The following is a 15,971-nucleotide window of genomic DNA, read 5'->3' as shown; positions in this document are numbered from 1 at the left end:
TGACCATTACTTTAAGTTCTGTAGGGTTACAATGTGAGGAGGACTGAATGTGTTTGGCGATGGGATAGTTAAAAATGTTGTTTTTGATTGCATACTTATGTTCTCCAAAGCGGTCCCTCAGTCTCCTCTTAGTGAGGCCAATGTAGAAACAGCCACACTTGCAGTCAAGACGATATACTATACCAGGCAGAAAGACAGAGGGGAGTTGGCTTCAGACATGGCAATGAAGTTTGTTTGCTTGTTTGGTTTGCTTGTTGTTGTTTGTATTTTTATATGACAGAGAATAGTGTAATCTTACACCTGACAAGGACTCAAGGAGCCCCAGGAGCCTCACTGACCACACATCAACAAGTCAACCACCTTCATGAATGCAACTGGTACTAAATCTTTTCATTGTAAACAATTTGCCAATTGCAACTGTACTCATGTCATGTGAAGTGTAAGCTGGAGGCCGGTGTGGTGGAGGTCAGTGGCGGAGGTCTCCCTGACGAGTACTCCACAATTCAGTTTCACTTCCACTGGGGACGGGAGGACCTCGAGCACTTTCCTGGGTCGGAGCACTCCATCGATGGCCACAGATACCCCATGGAGGTCAGAGAGGAGGCTTACATTTCAATTATTATAGTGTGTGTGTGCGAGTGTTTGAGGCAAAAGAGGTATGCTAAATATTGGCGTATTTGACTTTCTGTTCTTTGACTTTTCATGCGCATGCATGTATTTGTGTGTTTGTGTCTTCTCAGATGCATATTGTCAGTCTGAAGAAAGGCTATAACGCAGCTCAGGCCAAAGCAGATCCGGAGGGCCTATCAGTGCTGGGATTCTTTATTGATGTAAGTTGTAGTAACCAGTACCACGTGGGGTCAGTGTTGCTAAAATATGCTTCAATTGCTTGTAGACAAAGTAGGTGAAAATTACACAGCATAGCATCAATAAGCCGACTGCATCCATTGCACTATGACTTGCGTGCCATTGTTGACAAGACAACAGCAGCAAATGAAATAGGTGAAACATGGTACTGATGAATTCTCTGTCACTAAGGGCAATGAATGAAATTCTTAGCCTATTTTGTGCTCAATGCTCAACTGTTTTGAAATATTTCATCTTATTCTGTACATAGAAAGAGAGCAGATGGAGATGACTCTATAACATTTTTTTCTGCATTGTGCAGGCCCCATTGAGGGTACAATCCCAGGGCCCATAACTATGAGATTTACTCTGACCACAGGTGATGGAAGGGGATGCAACAGGCATGCCTGAAGTCTGGAAGAATTTCTCCGACTTTGTGTCAGAAATACCAAACAAGAGTGAGCCATGGGCTTATGATATTGCTTTAATCTGTTGTTCAATCATCAACATAAAAACATTAATTTCTTATGACCTAGTACGATAGTCATGTAATCTTGGTTGGTGAATGGTCTCCTATTTCCCATTTAGGTGATAACACAAGTCGCTCCGCATTGAACATCTCCATTCATGACTTACTGCTGGACGTCGACCTGACCAAGTACTACCGTTACAAAGGCTCACTGACCACGCCTGGATGTGATGAGGCTGTGGTTTGGACTGTTTTTCAACAGCCAATCCGCATCAGTGAAGATCTGGTAAGTCACACTTCGGGGTAGGGGGTGGGGGGCATATGTGAAGCATATGCTAGATTTGATAAGGTACAATTTTATAATTGATCTCCCAAGTTACAGGTTCACATTTGTGAAGTGTATTTATGATTTTCTCTCTTGCTATATTGCTATACTTTTGAACATCAAAGCCCTGTATTTGTTCTTAACAATACACACATTTGTGAGTAGCCAAAACCAATATCTTAGGCAAGCCATGCAGACAGTGTTTACATAGTGAGGCCTACCTGTTTCGGTTGGTAAGCAGTCAAAATGATAACAACGGTTGTATGCACCAATTATATCACAACGTTGATAAATGTTTCTTTTACCAAATGAGTAAGCATGAATATTCCAAAGGAATTATCTATTTCATTAAGTCAGCTGGAGATATGATATCAGCGGCTGTATGCACAAAGTATGTCCTATCGTTGATAAATGTTTATTTTTCCAAGTGAGTAAACAAGAATTTGCAGTTCCACCCCTACCGTGCATGAAAAGACTGACAATATGCCCCCCCCCCCCCCCCCCTCCACTGCGGTGTTCAGCTAAGGTAAACTCTTAACTCTTCCAATCTAGTGTTTCATCAGCGCAGTGCTATCTATGCAACACATTATTTTATCACATGCCACTGCCTGTGGTGTAGCGAGATTTCTAATCTGGATGTGAGGGAGTTTCTTGTTTTACAGGAATTTCAACTGTCATGTAGGAATTCACATAAAGCGACAGGTGGCTTACTTTACTTTAGTTAAACTCAACCACTTGTACCCATCAGTTAAATGGAAATTCATCACCAGGTCTAAATACCATTGAGCCATTTCCTGAATCAGACTTTCTCAGTAGATGTAACACAATTGCTTGTCTCGTGTATACTCTAGAGTGAGGCCAGGATTTTGTGACGGCAAAATTGTGTTGTTTTTTTTCTGGTTCTTGTTCTTACTGTCTTAATTCAAATTAAATTCTTAAACCACCAACTTACAAAGGTATTTGGTTATATTGTAAAAAAAAAAAAAAAACATAGTCATTGTCTTTGCTTCCTCCTTGTAACTATAATTTTCCACATCTCTGTAGAGAAGAGATACTGCAGACAAGTACAGACATTCATCACATTCACATTCACATTAATTTGGGGATAAAACCATTCGGAAGAGTTTGTGGTAGTTTCATTGAGAGAAGTTAATGATACAGATACAGACTCGCATACAGATATGGCTCAAAGCTCTTTAACTTTAAACAAAATTAAAACAGAAACTCCTCTCACTCTCTCTCTCTCTGTAACCCCCACCCCACCCCACCTCACTCCCTCAGATCCTAAGATTTGCACAGCAGACAGGAGATTCTGACTTGTATCGCCCCCAGCAGTCACTCCATGAACGCAATGTTTACGCTTCAGCTGAATCTGGTATGACTTCATTCCCTTTGCTGACCCTTAGCTGCCTCCCTCTCCCCCTGTGTGTGTGAGAGAAAACACCCTCTGGTGTTCCTGCACGCTCAATGGTGTTTCAAGCCCCCAACGTCGTCTTCCAGGCAGCGGTGCCACCATCGACTTAAAATCCTAACCCTAACCCTAATCTTAACCCATGCCTAACCCTAGCGCCTTCCAGGCAGCGCTGAAGACAACGTTGGGGGCTTAAAACACCATGAAACTTCCTGCTCAGTCCTGGGCCTGCAAATGGGAAACAAACTGACTCAGAAAAAACTGTGCACTATTCCAAACATCAACAAGACTGTTCATTTGTCTTGAATGACTACACATTGTGAATAGCAAATTAGCATAGCTGTTGCTGTCATCAAAAAAACTCTTTGAAAACTCTGTTTGGGTGTTTGTGTGTGGACAGGGGAAAACAGAATTTTTGGATTGTGACATCAATGGCTGTTTTAGGGTAGCCATGTGGATGGAAATATTTCACCAATATGAAGGAGGAAAAATCCAGTTTTAAAAAATAGCCGACTTTGTGTGGACATAGTGCTGAACAAATGGGAATATATTTCAAATGTTAAGTGTTCCTCCTGTGTAGCCTGCTGATCAGCTGGAGATATCTTACCCATACAAACCCTCTGGATGTGGAGGTGGGACTGGCCTCTCTTATACCACAGTGTGCATGATACACATGTACATGATATAGAATAGGCACCCATGCTCAGTTGCAGGGGGTCAGATCTCACTCATACTTACTTTCATAGATTCTAGTCAGTGTTTATTTTCTAGTTTTCTCTTAGTTTCCTGGTCATCTTGCTTTTTTCCCAGTGCTTAAGCTTGGCTTCCACACTAATTGTATTGTACAAGGATACAAGGAAGTTTATTGTCACATGCATATAGTTACTGGAAGTAAGAAATGCAGTGAAATTATGTCTGGTGTCAGCCTATTTGTGCATTAATGGGGGGGGTAAAAAGTGCAGTAGAAGAGGGGTTTAGTAGATTAAGTGGCAAGGGCTGCATAAAAAAGGTGGGGGAGGATTGGGATTGGGTGGGGGGCACCAACAAGGAGCACCCAAGAGCAACAGGGGCAAGGAAAAACTCCCTTACCAAGGAAGAAACCTTGGGCAGATCCACGGCTCAAGGGGCTAACCCAACTGCCAGGGGTCTTGGTGTGTGTGTTGGGGGGATGACAGGGGAGATGGGATAGTGTGCTGTGTATGTGGGGAGAGGGCAGTGTGCAATATGTGTGTTGGAGAAGCTTCCTCATGAGACAATGTGCTGTATATTGAGGGGGGGGGGGGGGGCAGTGTGCTGTAAGTATGTTGGGGATGTGTGTTGGAGAAGCTTCCTGATGAAATAATGTGCTGTGTATGTAGGGGGGGGGGGGGGCAGGGACTTACTATTGCAAGCAGAGTACTGTATGTAATGTATGTGAGTGATGACAGTGAAGATGTGTGTGTGGGCGGGAGGGGAGTGGAGCAGTGACTGTGTGTGTGTGTGTGTGTGTGTGTGTAGTGTGTAGGTGGGTAGGTGGGGGCAGTGTGCTGTAAGTATGTAGAGGATGTGTGTTGGAGAAGATCCTGAAGACAATGTGCTGTGTATGTGGGGGGGGGGGGGGGGGGGCAGTGTGCAGCAAGTATGTAGAGGAGGCTTACTGTAGCAAGCAGTGTGCTGTATGTATGTGAAGTGATGACAGTGATGATGTAAGTGTGTGTGTTGGGGGGGGTCAGGGACTTACTATTGCAAGCAGAGTACTGTATGTAATGTATGTGAGTGATGACAGTGAAGATGTGTGTGTGGGCGGGAGTGGAGCAGTGACTGTGTGTGTGTGTGTGTAGTGTGCTGTAAGTATGTAGAGGATGTGTGTTGGAGAAGATCCTGAAGACAATGTGCTGTGTATGTGGGGGGGGGGGGGGGGGGCAGTGTGCAGCAAGTATGTAGAGGAGTGCTGTATGTATGTGAAGTGATGACAGTGATGATGTAAGTGTGTGTGTTGGGGATGGGGGTGGGGTGGGGTGGGGTGGGGGGTGGGGGGGAAGAAAGGCTAGGCAATCAAGGACATGGGTAGATGGAGGAGAAATCAAAAATAATAAATAAAAAGTGTGCAAAAGTTGGAGAAAGTCAGATATGTGTGTGTGTGTGTGTGTGTGTGTGTGTGTGTGTGTGTTTTGACGTGTGATGAAATAAGAAAATAAATAAAAGGTCTGTAGCATAGGGAGAGGGATGTAAAAGTGTAAAAGTGCTAAAAGTCTTGTAGGTGTGTGTGGGTGTGTGTGTGGGGGGGGGGGGGGGGGGGGGGTCATGAGTGCTGAGGAGTGAATGAGTGCAAAGTCAGTATAGTGTGAGTTCAGAGTTGGGAAATGTTTGAGAGTGCTGAGGAGTGAATGTGTGCAAAGTCAGTATAGTGTGAGTTCAGAGTTTGGATGGCCTGGGGATAAAAACTTCTCCTGAGTCTCTCAGTTCTGGCTTTGTGACTACATAGGCGTCTTCTTGATTTCAGCGGTAGGAATAATCCATTGTTAGGATGAGAAGAGTCCTTCAGAATCTTTTGGGCTCTTAGGAGTACTCTTCTGGAATAGATATCTTGTAGAGCAGGGAGTTGAGTTCTTATAGTACGTTCAGCTGAGCGCACTACTCTCTGCAGAGTACTACAATCTCTAACTGTGTAGTTCCCATACCAGGTGATGATGCTACCAGTTAGAACACTCTCAACCGCTGAAGTGTAAAAGGCCTTCATGATGGATGTAGAAACTTTGAATTTCCTTAGCTGACGAAGGAAGTAGAGTCGTTGTCTGGACTTCTTCAGAACATATTGAGTGTTAACAGTCCATGTTAAGTCTTCAGTAATGTGGACACCAAGGTATTTAAAACTTGTGACTCTCTCTACAGGTTGCCCGCTGATCATTAGTGGGGTGTAACTGTAGTTCTGCTGCTGCCTTCTGTAATCCACTACCATTTCCTTGGTTTTATTGATATTCAGTGTCAAGCTGTTAGATTGACACCACTGTGCCACCTCATCAACCTGATCCAAGTAGAACTGTTCATTGTTGTTACTAATCAGGCCCAAGATCACTGTGTCATCTGCAAACTTGATGATGGAGGTATGACTACTGTTGGCTTTGCAGTCATGTGTGTAGATGTTGTACAGCAGTGGACTCAAAACACAGCCTTGGGGAGCACCAGTGCTGATGGTTAATGAGTCAGATGTCAGACCCCCCACTCTAACCACTTGTGAACGGTTGGTGAGGAAGTCAAATATCCAGTGACACAGGGTGGTGTTCAGTCCTAAGGCCTTCATCTTTGTGACCAAGGTGAGAGGTACTATCGTGTTGAATGCTGAACTAAAGTCAATGAACAGCATCCTCACATAATTCCCATTCCCCTCCTCCAGGTGAGTTAAGGTGGTGTGCATGAGGTTTGAGATGGCATCCTCTGTAGACCTGTTGGCTCTGTAAGCAAATTGGAGGGGGTCGAAGGAGGCAGGGAGGGATGAGCAGATAATGTTTTTCACAAGCTTCTCAAAACACTTCATCACTGTAGACGTCAGGGCTACTGGGCGGTAGTCATTCAGACATGATGGACTTTTGTTTTTCGGTACTGGAACAATAACAGACTGCTTGAGGCAAGTAGGAACTGTCTCTTGAGCCAATGATGTGTTAAAGATATAAGTGAACACAGGAGCTAACTGAGCAGCGCAGGATTTCAAAACCCTGTTTGAAATTCCATCCGGTCCAGTAGCTTTTCTACAATTTACCCTCCTAAAGGCATTGCTCACATCGACCTCAGAGACACAGAAAGGTGCATCCTCATTTGCTTCACATGCTGCAGATAGTCCAATATAGTCTGTGTTTTTCATGTCAAAGCGAGCATAAAAAGCATTAAGTTCATCAGGGAGGGCTTTACTCACATTCATCATAGGAGGGGACTTTCTTTCAAAGCCAGTGATGGTTCGGAGTCCTTTCCACACTCGTGCTGGATCACCCTCCAAGAAATCAGCTTCAACTCTGTCTCTATAGCGCCGCTTAGCATCTTTAATTGCACTGTATTAATTAATTTAATTGTGACGTTGTCTTTGTAATAATCATCCATGAGTGATTCATCACAAATATCTTTTGTTTCACACCTGTGTCAAATATTCCATTTCAGGCCATAAATGGTGTCATCAGCTTCCACACTAATTGTATTGGGACGTTGTCTTTGTAATAATCATCCATGAGTAATTTATTCATCACAATATCCATGTGCTTCCCCCATCCTTGCCCCTCTTAGTGAATACAATAGAAAATCACACCTGAGGATAAGCCAAATGGTCCCTAGAGAGACTCTAATGAATTATAATCATTCAAGGATAAACAAAGGATACTTGCCTAGAACAAAGACACAAGAAATACACTAGACTATAATGCTTATTCACAATTCTTTCAACACACACACACACACTACTGTATGTTTGATTGTGGATGTACAGTATATGAATTTGCATTAAATGTACACATAAATAATTAGCATGATATAAATGTAATTCACACACACATGCAAACTTACAGTATGCCATCATGCTGGAACTATTTCATTCTCAAACATATGGCGGTTAAAAGTGTATATCTCTGTTTAGCCTCTATAGTAACGCTCTAAAACTAGCCTTTCACACCACTATCTGAATGTGTATTCATTACATTAAAATCTATTCAGTATTTTTTTTCCTCAATCTCATGATTGTTTTGATATGACCATGTTCTTTTTTATTTCTGTTATCATTACACCATTCTTTCTCTCTCTCTCTCTCTCTCATTCTTTCTCTCTCTCTCTCTAAATGCTGTGCTAAAGGAAGGCATGGTTAGGGTAGGAGGAGGGGGTCTGCCTAACGTGTACGACACCCTACAGTTTCACTTCCACTGGGGGAACAGCTCAGCGCATGACTTGGCTGGCCAGTTGCGTTCGCAGCGCTCCAATGTCTCCCACGACTTGGCTAGCTCCAACCACTCAGACAGCACAGAGTCCGATGGCAGTGATAGTTCGGACCAAGGCTCTGCTAGCAGTTCTGGGGGGTCAGAGCATGCACTAGACTCCGAGGTCTACCCAATGGAGGTCAGGGAGCACCACACTGGAATTTGGATCACTAGTTTTTAAACTATTTGCCATGTGTTCCTATTGCTGTCATTGTGCAATTTAGTTTTTGCCAATAATGTCTCTTCACCATGTATTTCTTTATGATCATGAATCAATATCATACACTACGTTTGTCAAACATTAAGCCCAAATGTCAGACCTCTCTTGCCTTCTCTGCCTGTTCCTATTAGATGCAGATTGTGAGTAGGAATGAAAACCTATCAGCAGATGCCGCTCCAAGTCACGCAACAGGTTTCGCAGTGCTGGGCTTTTTCATTCAGGTACCATTCCAGAACCCTGGGGACAAGGTTCTGATTCTAAGAGACTCACAGACAGTCACATTAGTGGTATAGGAAGTGTTTACTCTTGTGTAGACCTCTCACCCCCTCAAGAATAGATAAAAGCATCACCTTTAAGGCCTTTTACTGGAAGGCTCTAAGAGAGATCGGTATATGAAAGATGGGTTTGACCATGGACAAGTCTGTCCCCTCCATGGTACTATAGGTCAGGATGCTTTGCTATTTGTAGGTCAGATCATATTCATGCTGGTCCCATTTTACTTTGAGCTACAGTGTACTGCCATAAGTTGAGTAATGTAATCAAGTATGTCTCTGTATGTGAAATATCTAGAGTAATTATGTATTGCTGCTAGTAAACCTGACTGTCCGAGCGTACACTGGAATCATTATTGATCGTTATGATATGCGTAGTATGGTATTACACCTGATTACATTCAGTAAAAGTGCTCTGAACAATTATTTGGGTATCACTTAGTTCCCAAGTCTACCTAAGATAATGGAGAAATCTGTCAGGTCCTGCATTCCGTCATTTAATCATTCTGTCTCCTTGATCCAGAACAAAGGTGTGTGTCTGTGTTTGTGTGTGTGACTCTGTGTGTCTGTGCACAACCTTGTGCAATATCATTTAAATGTCAAAATATAGCTACAAGCAAGAGGAAGCTTCTTTGAGAATTGAGATTCAAATATCGAAACTACCTGAGCAAGGCAAGCTTCTAATCCAGAGCCTCTGTATCTCAAGACAAGCAGGTTACCGAGTGAGCATACTACAGAGTGGACAATGTATTACTGACTGTATTACTGATGATGACTATGTAGAATAGTAGAAGCAATAGTAAAAGACTGGTTCTAATGCATCTCATCATACAAACAGTTGCTTTACTGTTGGCGTCTAATAGGAAGGAATAATGGGGAGAGGTCTGTGATGTAACAACAACAACAAACAAAAGTCATTGTAAGGCTTGCAAACTCATTGATGGATGACATGGAATTGTGTAATGTTGACAGAATCGTTCTCAAAGTAAGACTTTTAGAAAGGTTGTTCCAACCAACCAAGAAGAAGGTAGAAAGAAAACTTGTACTTACAATGATGAAAGAGGAAACAAATCAAGCACTGCTTGATTTTTATACAATTATAAATTATGGCTAATACATAAGAGAACCTTCCTCCTTGCAAACATACAGCAGGCTATATATCACAGATGAATAACACATATGTGTACTGTGGACCTATCTAAAGTTGGCACTGATAATGAACCTGGATCAGTGTCCCTGTGCGTGCGATGAGTCTCAAGATGAAATCAATGTTGACTTGGTTTTTAACTGAACAAGTACATTTTGCTTGTAAATCATTCACAATAGTTAGCATTTGTATTTCAATTAAGCCAGTGATTTGCATACTCACTTGACATTTGTAAGTGGGTGTTTAATAGTGTGAGGATAGTTTTGACAAAGATGTATTGTATTGACTTAAATTGCAACAGTAGGATCACTAGTTGTGTAAGCCCGGATGTGCTCACCTGGCTCAACATGTGAAACAACCTCGTATTTTTAGATATGTGTTGAAAACTGGTGAATAGACGATGATTATTACATCACAAGCCATAGCTCTCATCTGCTCCGATGACTGATCGCCATTGTATTTGTTAAGCCCTGCCATTTTTGAAGTCCTCAGACAGGCATTTCCCTGTCTGATTAAGTGAGCTATTGTATAGTCAGTGTAGAGTGTGGGTGTTTGCAGGAGGAAAATAATGAACTGGTTAAACTATTGGAAAACACCTAGGCAGTGATGAGGGAAGTTTACTTTATGGATTAAATACCTTTGAATCATTAAGGTATGAGCTACACCAGGCGCGTAACTGAAGCGCTCCATTTGCGTAGCGTCTGCTGCAACAATTAGCTGCCACTATAATCAATGGATGTAGCTACACCAGACGTGATAGCGGCGCGTACGTTCGAAAAACATAGACCAGTCTTTTCAAATGGATTTTATGCGTCGCGAACGGAGCGCTTCAGCATGGCATTTTCTGGACAAATAAAGATCAAATTTCTGTTTAAACCCATTTAATGATTAGTTTCTCAGCTTCCCCACACTGCGTTAGGAATGCGTTTGAAGGAACAACCTCTCCTGATGTTACAGTGTGTGTTTGGGTGTGTATATCAGGGATGTGTAACCTTAGCATTGGGGTGTACTTATGTCTGTGTGTGTTTCTGTATTTGAGTTTCTGTGGATAGATAGATAGATACAATCATTGATCTAGGGGAAATTCTTTCTGCATTTACATGAACACACACACACACACACACAAACACATCACACAGTGAGAGTGAACATACACAAACCCGGAGCAGTGGACAGCTTCACTTGCTTGGAGGCCAAAATTATTCAAAATGGCACCACCTCTGTTGAAATGTATGCTCCTTGGTTTATAATTATGTATGACTATGTTGGCATGGATGGGTAATGTGTTCCTCATGAAGTGAGCCTGTGATTGTTCTCCCATGTCCCCACAGACAGCACCATTGAACTGCACCAGGACATATCTCTTAAGGCCCTCATTGGGGATGTGGATCTTACAAAGTACTACCGATACCAGGGTTCCCTCACCACTCCCACTTGCAACGAGGCTGTAATATGGACCGTATTCAAAGAGCCCATCAGAGTCAGTAAGAACCTGGTAAGGAGACCCCATTTTGTCTTGCTTTTCATGCTCTTCAACTTCATTTTTGGGATGATAGCTTTGGGCTGATAGTCTTGTAGCAGATAAACATTAAAGCACTTCCATTTTTAATATTAGCTCAGGAAAGCCTTATTTTGTAATCCACAGCTTTTAAAACCACTAGTGAGGCTTCTTAATTAGTTTTCGGTGTCCACCCAATGGAATCACTTCTGCTTCACCAGAAATTTGAATGACAAATTAGAGAGACGACACTCTTGGTGAGTTTCTCACCTTGTTGTTGCAGTCTTGGAATTTTTCTTTTATGCTATTGGGAAAAGCAGAGACCGTCCCTTGTAAATATCAAGTACAGATCAATGTAGATCAACGTCTTCAAGTGAATTTAAAAAAAAAAAAAAATGTCATCATCTGCCTAGTTATGATCAATCTTGTAATATCAGACTCCGTCAAGATTTTCAGAATAAAAAAGGAATGAATTGAAAACATTTCACATGGCCAGATCAGTCACAAAGCCCAAACGGGCTTCCCTCGTGCCACACACCACGCTGCCACGCGCCACACGCTCCCTCCTTCCTCATTCTCTGGCTCACTCTCTGCTGACATGTGGGGTGTCACGCTATCAGGTGACATGTCCTACTCCTACAGATAAGACATAACCTAGCTGTGACCCTGTTGGTGTTTTGTAACAGGATGTGGACATTGACATAGGGTAATTGCTTGCCAGAAAACTCCTTAGAATCAGTAATAATATATCTGGTGGCTGAAAAAAGACCTAACATAGAGATGTTTCGAATGGTTGGAATGGTTTTAAGGAGCAAGTAGTGCAGGTCTGTCAGTTTTACAGATTTGGACACTCCACACATGATCTTTCTTCCTTTATTCCACTTTCTTTTTGCTTTGTCTTTCTTACTGGGGTACAGGGTGTACTTTTGCCCCCCCTCCCCACCCTGTCTCTAGCTACATGTGGGTATTGATCATACCTCTGATCTCACATGCTTACCAGCACTCGTTTGCGTCAACACGCAGGCAACACGGTATCGCCTCCATCAAATGAGTGACTCATTGTGATTTTACATACATTCTAAGATCAGTCAGGATTAGAAGACCTTGATGACTGACATTTTGAGTTCCAAGGGGGATTTACTACTGAGGGTACATTTGCAGACAAAGGAAGCACAGCTATGCATTAGCTTGAGACATTGTCCCTGCTGAGTGGGGTCACAGTCAAAGCTGTATTTTTTATTAGGTTTACCCTATAATTTTAAGAATGGCAGAGTGAGAGAGATTAGGCTGAGTGTCTGTGCAGAACAGGAAAGCACATGCACACACTTGTATTCACCAGCACATGTACACACATGTGTGTCCACCCGTACACACACACACACACACACACGGGGGCAGACTGGGACACTCTTAATATTACCGGGTGATTTCAGGCTCCAACGGAGACGAGGGTGTTAATAGGAGTGTGACCCAATTTGGCCTGATTCCTATGGGGGAATCAGGCCAAATTGGGTCACACATACTATCGTGCACTGGTCATTTTCATTAAAAAAAGAGAAAATGCATAAAGTCCAGTCTATTCGCCTTATTCACCCCGAACGTCAGAACGCGCCTGATGTGTACACACTCAGCCCTTCTGGGAATTTAGTATAAGTAAGTATATACAAGTATATATACTCTTTTGATCCCGTGAGGGAAATTTGGTCTCTGCATTTATCCCAATCCGTGAATTAGTGAAACACACTCAGCACATAGTGAGCACACAGTGAGGTGAAGCACACACTAATCCCGGCGCTGTGAGCTGCCTGCAACAACAGCGGCGCTCGGGGAGCAGTGAGGGGTTAGGTGCCTTGCTCAAGGGCACTTCATCCGTGCCTACTGGTCGGGGTTCGAACTGGCAAGTCCGAAGCGCCAACCGGTAGGCCACGGCTGCCCATGAATTTCTACCAGTGGCAATGGTGTACACACCGCTGTGTACCTAAATGTACCTGGTCCCACAGAAAGAAATCTTTTAGGGGTCAAACCTTTCACCGTTTTCCTAAAGACACATTACTTCATCGAGAGTGGAAAAAAAGTCCAACTTCCTGGTTTTTGTACCCCTCAATGAGCCTCAAAGGCGTTCTCAAAGTTTTCAAAATGGCTGCCAGGTCAATGTGTTTGAAAGTGTGCTGTGTGTCTGTGTATCTGTCTCCAGTAGTGTGATGGGAAGGTACTGTCTCATGACCTCTCCGTAGGCCCCTTGCAGGAATGTGACAAGTATCTGCACTCCAACAGACGGATTGGTTACAGTAGCAAGGGGTACTGTAATAGCCTTTATGGGAGTTTCACAGGACCTATACCTGCGGTGTGTGTGTGTGTGTGTATATATATATATATATATAATTTGTTTTATTTTTGTATTATTTATTTTTTTTTTTTATATATAGATATAAATACTAGCATGCCTTTTTGCCAGGTTGAGTGAAAATGACAAGCAAAGTCATTGCTGTGAGCACAAAGAAGTTGTAAATGTCCGACTATGGTGAGTCAGCTGGATGGAATGTGGCCTGATGCCAGTCTATTATTGCTGCAGTGCAAGTGGTTTGACTGGGTTTTTAGATTTCCTCTGTAGTGTCTGTCTGCCTTTAGAATGCACAAGACCTTGACCAAGATTAACTGGCCTCATAAATTTCAATAGAGCTCAAGATACTGTATATGCTGGTGACTGTGTGTGTGTGTGTGTGTGTGTGTGGAAGTGCAGGGCAGACAGTGCCCAGTGCAGGTGTGTCTCACTGTGCTATCATACCATACTAGATTATACTGTTTAATTTGAGGTCATTAACCTAAAGAATTCTAAAAATGTGATCTAATCAGAATTAGACAAAACATTTCCATTCCTGGTGTCCAGAGGGTGAGGGTGCTCAATACAAAATATAATTTCACTTCATTCATAATGTCGAAATGAAAAAGCAATCTCAAAATCTGAGACAAATATAATCTGCATCTCATCATTTACATCTCTCTCTCTCTCTCAGATAAAGAAGTTTTCCAAAATGACTGGGTTGAATAACGTATCCCGGCCTGTACAGCCACTAAATGGCCGACACGTGTACACAACCGTGACTGAGAATCACTCCTCTTCTCCCCCCTCATGCCTCTTCTCCCTCCTTCTGGTCCTGTCGTCCCTCTTTGCTACTCTGTGGATGAACCAGATACAGTAGACAAAAGATATACAAATACAATCATTCTATCATATTTCATTGCACCATATCACACAGCACCAATCATTCCAAAACAGTGCTGCTAAACGCTGATTTTAAAATAAATACATTTTTAAATAGATAAACCTTAAATAAATTGTGGAGTAGTGGAGTAAAATGTATCATATGTCTGGCATGAATAATATACAGTGTAAGGCCAAAATCACTTCTTCAGGTTTTAGAGTATATATTTTGAATGTTTATTTATTAATGTTTTGTAAATGGAAGTGGGAACAGGATTGTAAACTGATCATATTGATTAATATGCAGTTTGTAGAACATTAATATTGTAAAGGGCAGTTCACACCAAGAAGGATAACGATAACATAAGTATCGCTCTAGCTAACATGAATGACAACGTCCATACGTAAACTATAGCGATAACAACATGACAAAGATACCGTTGGGGTCATAGTTATCATTCTTGGTGTGACCGGCCCTTAAATGAGGAAAGAAGTAAACAAATGTATTCTTCACTGATATCAATAAATTATGGTACTATCTTCAAGGACATTGTAATAAGACAATATGATATGATCAACAATAAATATTGAGACATTATTTTTTTCTGTTTTTTGCAGTTGTTCTGTCTGCCTCTCTACATCTCCTATCATCACACCAGCAATCACACATGTAATTAACGCTTCACTGGCTTTTGGTACATTTCTAACTGCATTTAAACTGGCTCGGGTAACTCCTGCTTAAGAAGTCTTCCCTTGCTCCCACCCAGGTGGAGAACTTTCTCCCGGTCTCACTTAGGGATGTAACGATTACCGGTATAATGGTAAACCGCGATAAAAATGTTGGCTATAATAATTACCGTTTTCATTTCAAACATCATGATTATCACTGTTGATTACCGCGGTGTGGAAACCGTGTGTTTAATCCTTCCCAGCTTCTTCCGAGCCTGCTTTTGACATACAGTAGGCCTGGTACAATGAAACAAAACTGGTACCCTACTGATTCTGTTGTCTAATTGATGGTTTTAACTACGATTCGGATTAGGCTACACCTGATTTATAAAAGGTGGAACTTTTTCACCGCAAAATGTGCACTGTATCATGTAGCCACTGCGTCTTTTTATGCTCACGTCCACATTAAATCCATTCCACTCGTTATCAGGAGAATACAGTAGCCTAAAGTTTTATTTTGAACTCTTACTTTGGTCTCACTCATTGCATCCAAATAACAGAAATGAAATAGCAAACTCCAAGTTATGGTAGGGTACGTTAAGCTATAAGGACATAGCCAATTAAACATGAAGAAAAAAGTAAATGGGAATTACTATTTCAGCTTGTGTAGGCCTATCAGTGCTTTCTGAACATATTGAACACACTTTTAGAAATACCGTGGTAATACCGAAAACCGTGATCATTTTGGTCACTATAACCGTGAGGTTAAATTTTCATACCGTTACATCCCTAGTCTCACTCCTCCCATGCCACTCTATAAAAGATGTAGAAAAGGTGGCTTCCGAACAAATCACAGAAGTTCTCTCATGAAATGACCTCCTTGATCCTAATCAGTCCGGCCTCAAAAGTGGCCACTCCACTGAAATGGCTCGGTTGTCTGTGACAGAAGCCTTAACATCTGCCCGAGCATTAGCTCAGTCA

The 15,971-nt window shown here is 42.2% G+C and overlaps 1 protein-coding gene across 1 annotated transcript; it reads left to right on the top strand.

The window, feature by feature from the left end:
- The first annotated feature begins 408 nt into the window (after positions 1-408).
- Positions 409-14,916, top strand: LOC121699959 (carbonic anhydrase 4-like). The gene is made up of 5 exons (XM_042082532.1): positions 409-591; positions 741-830; positions 1,226-1,304; positions 1,435-1,601; positions 14,134-14,916. The coding sequence occupies exons 1-5, from the start codon at positions 586-588 to the stop codon at positions 14,317-14,319; spliced, it is 528 nt and encodes a 175-aa protein (XP_041938466.1). The 5' UTR covers positions 409-585; the 3' UTR covers positions 14,320-14,916.
- The last annotated feature ends 1,055 nt before the right edge of the window (positions 14,917-15,971 follow it).

Source organism: Alosa sapidissima, chromosome 24, assembly GCF_018492685.1.
Source record: "Alosa sapidissima isolate fAloSap1 chromosome 24, fAloSap1.pri, whole genome shotgun sequence".
In the NCBI taxonomy this organism is placed as follows: Eukaryota; Metazoa; Chordata; class Actinopteri; order Clupeiformes; family Clupeidae; genus Alosa; species Alosa sapidissima.
The sequence above is the reverse complement of the archived record's forward strand: the minus strand, read 5'-3'. Positions and strand labels throughout refer to the sequence as shown.

What these genes read in the sequence shown, in the direction of transcription:
- LOC121699959 (XM_042082532.1), top strand. An exon ending in GTCAGAAATACCAAACAAGA is followed by an intron (nt 1,305 to 1,434) that starts GTGAGCCATGGG and finishes TTTCCCATTTAG; the next exon opens with GTGATAACACAAGTCGCTCC. An exon ending in TCCGCATCAGTGAAGATCTG is followed by an intron (nt 1,602 to 14,133) that starts GTAAGTCACACT and finishes TCTCTCTCTCAG; the next exon opens with ATAAAGAAGTTTTCCAAAAT.